The sequence below is a fragment of the Chaetura pelagica genome, unplaced genomic scaffold, assembly GCF_000747805.2.
Source record: "Chaetura pelagica isolate M959 unplaced genomic scaffold, ChaPel_1.0 C11810936, whole genome shotgun sequence".
In the NCBI taxonomy this organism is placed as follows: domain Eukaryota; kingdom Metazoa; phylum Chordata; class Aves; order Apodiformes; family Apodidae; genus Chaetura; species Chaetura pelagica.
In genome coordinates, this window is record NW_009970697.1 from 1 (window position 1) to 7,508 (window position 7,508).

The 7,508-nt window shown below is 35.3% G+C and overlaps 1 protein-coding gene across 1 annotated transcript; it reads left to right on the forward strand.

Annotated features, from left to right (window-relative positions):
• Nucleotides 1-1,259: 1,259 nt before the first annotated feature.
• Nucleotides 1,260-3,025, forward strand: LOC104384764 (zinc finger protein 800-like; the record flags this gene model as incomplete). Its single annotated transcript, XM_010005984.1, has 1 exon — nt 1,260-3,025. A coding segment is annotated over one exon (1,766 nt), but the record flags the coding sequence as incomplete, so codon positions are not given.
• Between the last annotated feature and the right edge of the window lie 4,483 nt (nt 3,026-7,508).

A 7,508-nucleotide genomic window follows, 5' to 3' on the forward strand; every position in this document is an offset into this window, starting at 1 on the left:
TTTTTTGAGTTGTTAGTGTAATCATTAAATGGTCTGAAAGGGGGCTATAAAATAAGAAGGACTTTTCACTCTTTATAAAAATGTTAAAGATAGTCCCATTTGAAACTGACTGCAAAAGGTGTTAAAAATTTGGTGTTAAAAGATGGGTTCTGAGCAACACAATAGCATGGTTTTTGTACTGACACTCTTTTCATGTATTGCTGGCAGTGTGGAAGGAGCAACCTTGCGTAAATTTAGGTTTTTCATTAGGTGCTACCACGAATCATATCTTCAAATCATTGTGTATAGTTTTGAACCATACAATACCAGTGCCTCACAAGCAGAAAAACACTGCTTAGCATTGTGCTAGATAAGAGTATAAATGCTTCAAAAGGATTTGAATAAACTTCTTGATAAACCAGGTGTATTAAACCAGTACTTTAAAGGCAAACTTCAGCTTGAAGTTTTATTGGCATCAGACAAACAAGGAGAATCCCTGTATCCTTCTTGTTTGCTTTTTAAGTCTGCTCCAGCTCATTATCAGGGCAGAACACAAGATGAACCTTTTGTGAACCTCAGTGAAGTTACTCTTTCTTTAAATAACTTGTTTGGCTCAGAAGAACTTAGTACATTTTTTTCCCCCCTGAATAGTACAGGGTTTTTCTGTCCTTAACATTTACTATATTGCTGTATCACTGAGCTTGTTAACTGCTTTGGAATTAAGAAAAGCTTTCTCTGTCCCAGCTGTTAAATTCTCTCTTATCTACTTACACCGTTATGCAGTGCTCAGGTTACACAGACGTTTCATTCTTTCTTAAAAACAGTTTGGAATTGTCAGAGAAGAGCTTATTTCCCGAGGCTAGCTTCTTTATTGAGAATGCCTGTTTCCAGCAGTAGGAAAACCGGTTTCTAATGATATTTTTGGGCTTAGGTGCTCACTTGCAGAATAACCTCAGTTTTATACAAGTATTTTTGCAATTGATACGGATTTGTAAAGAAAAGTTTAATTCCAGGCAAACTGATTTTGAGCTTAGGTGGCTTTCACGTTAGCACCCTAGAAAAATGTACTTCCAACATTGGCCTTTAATAAAGAAGTCACTTGTACTGATGTGATAAAAAAATTACTCAAAGCATCTAATTAAAAATTGTCAGAAAAGTAGTACAAATACAGGATTTGTTCAAATTTGGTGACTGAATTGATGCAGTGGTTAAAAATACTTTGAGTATAAATAATTTGAAATTATAAAATACTTCCAAAATATCTTTGTCTCTTTTAACAGACCTCCCAGATGTACATGATAAACAGAGTCAAGCCATAAATGACCTTCTTGAAGCAATCTATCCAAGGGTAGATAAGCAAGAATATGTGATTAAATTGGAACCTATAGAAACTAATCAGAATGCTGTTTTTCAGTATGTGACAAGGACTGACAGGCTAGATGAGAACACAGAAAGTAGTAATACCCCTGATCAAGCTCCAGTACAGACACAGGAACCCAGCACTGAGCAACTCAAGACTGTTTCAGCTCCAGCCCCCATCCCAGCTGGGGAGACTGTAGAATTACCTCCTGCTGATCCCATTACAAACAAGGTGATACCTACTCCTGAAGAACAGCCTCCAGCAGTAAATCCTGAGTTGGATTCCTTGGATAATTCTGATTTTGGGCACCAGTTGATATGTTGCCTTTGTAGGAAAGAATTTCACTCCAGACGCAGTGTACGCCGGCACATTCGAAAGGTGCACAAAAAAAAGATGGAAGAGCTGAAGAAGTACATAGAAACAAAAAAGAAACCAAATCAGTGCTCCACGAAAGGACGAAATAAGAATGTTCTTGTAACATTAGGTAGAAGTTGTCCTGTGTGTTACAAATCGTTTGCTACAAAAGCCAACGTAAGAAGGCATTTTGATGAAGTTCATAGAGGATTGAGAAGGGATTCCATTACCCCTGATATAGCTACAAAGCCGGGGCAACCTTTGTTCTTGGATACAGTTTCTGCTAAAAAATCTTTTAAGACCCGAAAACAAAAGTCGTCTTCAAAGGCTGAATACAATTTAACTGCATGCAAGTGCCTTCTGTGTAAGAGAAAATATAGTTCACAAATAATGCTGAAAAGGCACATGCAAATTGTTCACAAGATAAGTCTTTCTGGAAAGAACTCTAAAAGAGAGAAAGGACCCAATAATACTGCCAATGGCACAGAAATAAAAGTAAAGGTTGAACCAGCAGATTCTGTAGAACCTTCACCCCCTTCCATTGCCCTTTCTCCACAGAATGAATTAAAGGGAACAAATCATTCAAATGAGAAAAAGAGCACACCGTCAGCACAGAAAAATAAAGTTAAACAGGACACTGAAACCCCTAAATCAACTTCTAAATCAACCACTAAATCGACCTGTAAATCAACCGCTAAATCAACCTCTAAATCAACCAATGCATCTGCTGCAGGTGGCCAGCAAAAAACCAGGAAGCCAAAACTTTCAGCTGGCTTTGACTTCAAACAGCTTTACTGTAAACTCTGTAAACGCCAATTTACTTCTAAACAGAACTTGACAAAGCACATTGAATTACACACAGATGGAAATAACATTTATGTTAAATACTACAGGTGTCCACTCTGCTCTTATGAAACACGTCGCAAACGTGATGTGATAAGGCATATAACTGTAGTTCATAAAAAGTCGCCACGCTACCTTGGGAAAATAACTGCAAGTTTAGAAATTAGAGCAATAAAAAAGCCAATTGATCTTGTTCTAAACAAGGTGACAAAAAGAGGCCCTCAGAGGGATGAAACAAAACAGATGGGTTCAAAACAGGATGTCACCTCTAATTCTCCCAATAAAAAGTATGAAGGAGCTGATGTTGGCATTGAAGTAAAAGTAACAAAAAACTTTTCTTTGCACCGATGCAATAAATGTGGGAAAGCATTTGCCAGAAAAGCTTTTCTAGAGCATCATAAGAAAACCCACAAAGCAAATGTATCTCATTCACCTGAAGAAAATAAAACCAAAGGCAGAAGTACAAGATCTAAAGCTGTTGTCTGGTGAGGAAAAACAAAAAGTGTTTAATTTTTTTTTTTTTTAAGAAAACAAAACAAACCACTGTCTTTCATTTGCTCTTGTTGATTTATTGCTGAAAACATTTTTCTGTAGATTCTATGGTTTAGTGGCTTAAATGCTAAGGTAGATGTCAAATTTGTTTATTAAATTTTGTTTTTAGTGTTTTGGAAAGAGTTAATTTCCAAATTTGTCATTGTAACAAGCTGGACTAGAATATAGATTAAACTGTACCGAGTCAAATCTTTAAAATTTTTAAGGCATTTATTGTGATCAAACTAATATGCATACATTTCTAAAATAGCAATTTTTAAAAATTAACAATACTTTTGTTTTGAATAATGTAAACTGTTGATTAGCTTTTCTGCAACCCAGTTGAAGAAATAATTAAGGTACTATAGTAAAAGCTGTTGACAGAAAAAAAATATCTCTGTGAACTTGTTGGAATTATCATGCATGCATTTTCTTTTTGTAATGTGTATTGCCTGTGCCCTGTCAATGAAAGGACATAAACCAGCTTTTTGGAATGTAATTTGATTTTAAAATCAGTATGAGTTAGGTGCTTACAAACACCTTTAAAATAATTCAGGATTTGATTTTTTAAGTGTTTATTTATATAAGCACAGGTTTGGAGATTTCTGCTTATTTCTTTTTAAAGTGTTTGAGTCTCTGCAATAACTTTTGGTTCAAGTCCTAATATGTGTGGAAGTCTGGCCAAGAATTTTCTAAACATCTGCTTGTATGGCACTCTGGGAATTTTTTTATGCTTGGTGGAGAGGTTGTATTCATAGTTTCTCAGTTTTCTGTAGCTCTCATGTTAAAGATGGCCTCTTTTAAAAAGAGGAAATACTGCATGTATGAGGTCAGTTTGTATTTCAGAATGGCTGTTGCCTGAGGGCTGGGGGATTGTACAAAAAATTATAATGAAGAGAGACAGTAGTGATACCTAGAAGAGTTTTTAACATCCTTACTCAGAATTACCTTTCTAGTGTATTTGGTGAAAAGAAAACCAATTATATGTGCCTTGTTCTGTATTTCAACTCTGAAATGTTTTTCCCCAGGATATAATTTGATTTAAGTTCAGCTTTCATAGTGAGTTGCCACCCAGCTACATTAATTTGTAATCTGATGCTTTTGTGACTTTGTAACAAATCCTGGCCAACTGGGGCAGAACTTACAAAATTAAATGAACTGGACCCTAAATTATGCTGAATTTAAGAGAAGGAATGACTTCTGCCTCATGATCAAGAATGAAAAATTTAACTTTATAAATTATTTATGTTTTGTAATTTAAAACAGAATTATATGGGTAAACTCAAAGTAGTAAGTAATTTATTCCCATTTCTCCTCAGATCAAGTGATGTTTGGAGAGTTTGAAGTTAATTTGAATGAAAAATACTTCAGTTTTTTTGGAACCACTAATACCTTGATAGTGGTTCTGTAAGGAGGAAATATTTTCATAAGCTGTAGCTTTCTTACCAAATTAATAACCATTCTAACTGCTTGTAGGACAGTGCCTCCTCCCAAAACAGTGATAGTAGCTGAAATGCATGTGCTTCTAAATCAGCAGTTATCTCTGCAGTTGAGGTTTGACACAGAATAGAATTAACTTTCTGAAATTTAAAAAGTACAGAGGCAAGTTAATGAACAGCAGCTTTGGAAGAAGATTTTTGTTCCCCGTTTAGGAAATAACCTTCAGAGAACTCATTGTTCATATTGGTCTTCTCCAATAGTGCTAACTGATGAACAGCTCTAACTTTTTTGCGATATCCTACTTTAAGAAATGTTGTGTTACATGAATGTATAAGAGCAAACAATGTAGTATATGTTGGCTGAATTGTACAAATTTTTAGTATTTGCCGTAACATCAGTTTGTTCATATTGACTAATTTCCCAGTTTTGGGACATTCTGAATTTGACTGTACTGAGTTGCTTCAAAGATCTCCACTTTGTTTCCATGTGAAGTTCATAGGAAAACTTCGTAAACATCTTAGAAGTTTACGAGAATGTCCACATTCCTCTATTCTTTGATTAAAAAAAAAAAATTTACACACAAGCACTTTAATGATAGTTGCAGTTTATTTTTTCAGTTTATTTTTTGAAAGATCAACACACTAATGTTAATATGAAGGTAGTGAATATTTGCTGATGTATTATAGACAGACAATCTGTGCACAACCACTTATAATGTTAGCTTATTTCATTAAATATTAATAAAAAAGGGATAGTATGAGAGAAATGAAAAATATTTTTTCTCTCAAGATTATGAATGACCACTATAGGTAGCACTTGACTTTGTATAATTTGGAAAATGTTTTAGATAACTTTTTTTAACCTTTGAATCATGATTGTAGTAAAACAGTTGCATGCCTACCATTATGAAATTCTTGGCAGGTTTCATGCATCAGTGGTTTGGGTTTTCTGTTTTGGTTGGGTTTTTTTAACTTTTTAGAAAATGTTTAGTGATTTGTGTCAAATTGCTACAATTGGAAAGGTATTGTACAACAGAAGAAATACCATGTTTTTTATATAGGTTCACTCCCTTTCTTAGGGAGGTGCCTCCTGTTCATATATACGTTTTATATAAAATATATCTTAAAATGTTGATCACAAGATCAGGAGTAAAAATACTTTTATGGATAGAGAAATATTTGGCCCTGTTAGTGCATTGCACTAAAAATACTGTGAATGGGAACTGGACTGTAGCTGTTGTTCTATATTGAATGTACATGCTTTTGTTTGGATAAATGTACTGTATTTGATGGAAAATAAAGCAGACTGGAAATCACTTTTAAGTGTGCATAAACAAAAAGCTGTCGTGTTTGTAAACCCAGAATATCTGTCACTCTGCTATCAGAAATGCCAGTGTTTGCATTTTTGTAAAGTTTTACTCTCTGATCAGTGAAACTAGTTGTTTGAAACATTCTGGGGTAATAAATGTGGGGCTTTTGTTATTAAAAGTTTGGCAGTTGTGGAGTGAACATTTCTCCACACTGATGGCTGACCCTTGCTGTATTTTTAGATAACACTTGATATTGTCTTTTTGTTCCTTTTAAAGGTATTTCTTCCTTTACTGAGCAAAGCTTGTTTTTACTATCCTTATAAAATGAATCTGAGTACTATTATTGAAAGAGAGAGGCTTTGCTGTTTGTTGTTTTGATTTTTTTTTAAAATAAGAAAATAAGGTTACCTAGTTTTGCATTGCAAGTAATCTTGATGGCCATGTAATATTACTTCTTTTATGATGGGACTGTAAAAAAAGAACTAGCATAATCATTGTTTATCCTTTTATAAAGGAATACCTCAAGCTATTTCTGTAAGTGCATTTTAACTGATGTTTCTGAATGCCCGTGGATTAAGATTAGGAAGTTAAAATGCAGGTGAAACTCGCTTTTTTGTACTAATAAGGAGTCTTTCAAGAGGGACTACTAGCTGGGTATAGATATTCTCTACCTATATTCAAAAGGGTAGAAGATGGGAAGTGGATTATGTGCAGTATGCTTTAGTTCCCTTTTGTAGGGAGCTTGCTTCCCAGTATCCCTTAGTTGAAGTCTTAAAGTAGTAATTTCTTAGATTCGAAGTGGAATAATTAAAAAAGTCAGGATTGTTTGGGTTCACTGTTCCCTATGGGTATTGGCAAGATATTGGTGATCTTAATAGAAGTGTTGTATACTTGGAACCATGTCTCAAATAAGGAAACACTATTGTTGACTTTGGAGGATATAGTGGGAATATAGTCTCTTACATGTCTTAAAAGTCCACTCATGTTACAGTAGGCTCCCTGCTTCCCATGTTTGTCCAGCAGCCTGGAAGCATCTTAGTTTCCTTGAGGAGCGAGCAGCAGAAGTATTGCTGGGGGCAGTGGCAGCAGTTGCCCTGCACTAATACAGTCTTGCTGATTTTTTAGTTTTAAGGTAGCCTATACGGTACCATTGCGGAGAGCGGAGAGATATTCGGAGCCCGATGGCAAAGGAGGACTAGGCAAACTAGTTACTCTCCTTTCTTCTCTTGGTGTCCAGAGCTAGAATTACCTCTGGTAAACCTATAACTCCTGTAAATTTCTCTCAAAGTGAACTGCCTCACTGCTTGCAACGTGTAATCAAGACAAGACAGCAGCATTTACACAAGAGTAGTGCCAAGGTGCACTGACTCGAGTCTTCAAGAATTTAGTGTACTCTACAGTCCATGACTGGGTGCATCTTGGGAACATTGTTTGGGGTTTGGTGGGGGGTTTTTTTGGTTGGTTGGGATTTTTTTGGTTGGTTGGTTTTGGTGGTTTGTGGTGGTGTTTTCTGGTGGTGTTGGTTGGTTGGTTTTGGGGATTTTTTTTTTTGAGAAAATGTGTTTTTTCTTAAGGAAAAAGTTAACTCTTTTTACCCTTGACTAAGTATCTTTCTGGATTCTATTAGGGTGACTGATTAATTTTCAATACATTGTAGTAATTTTGGAACACTGACTGCCTCAGACAGATGCA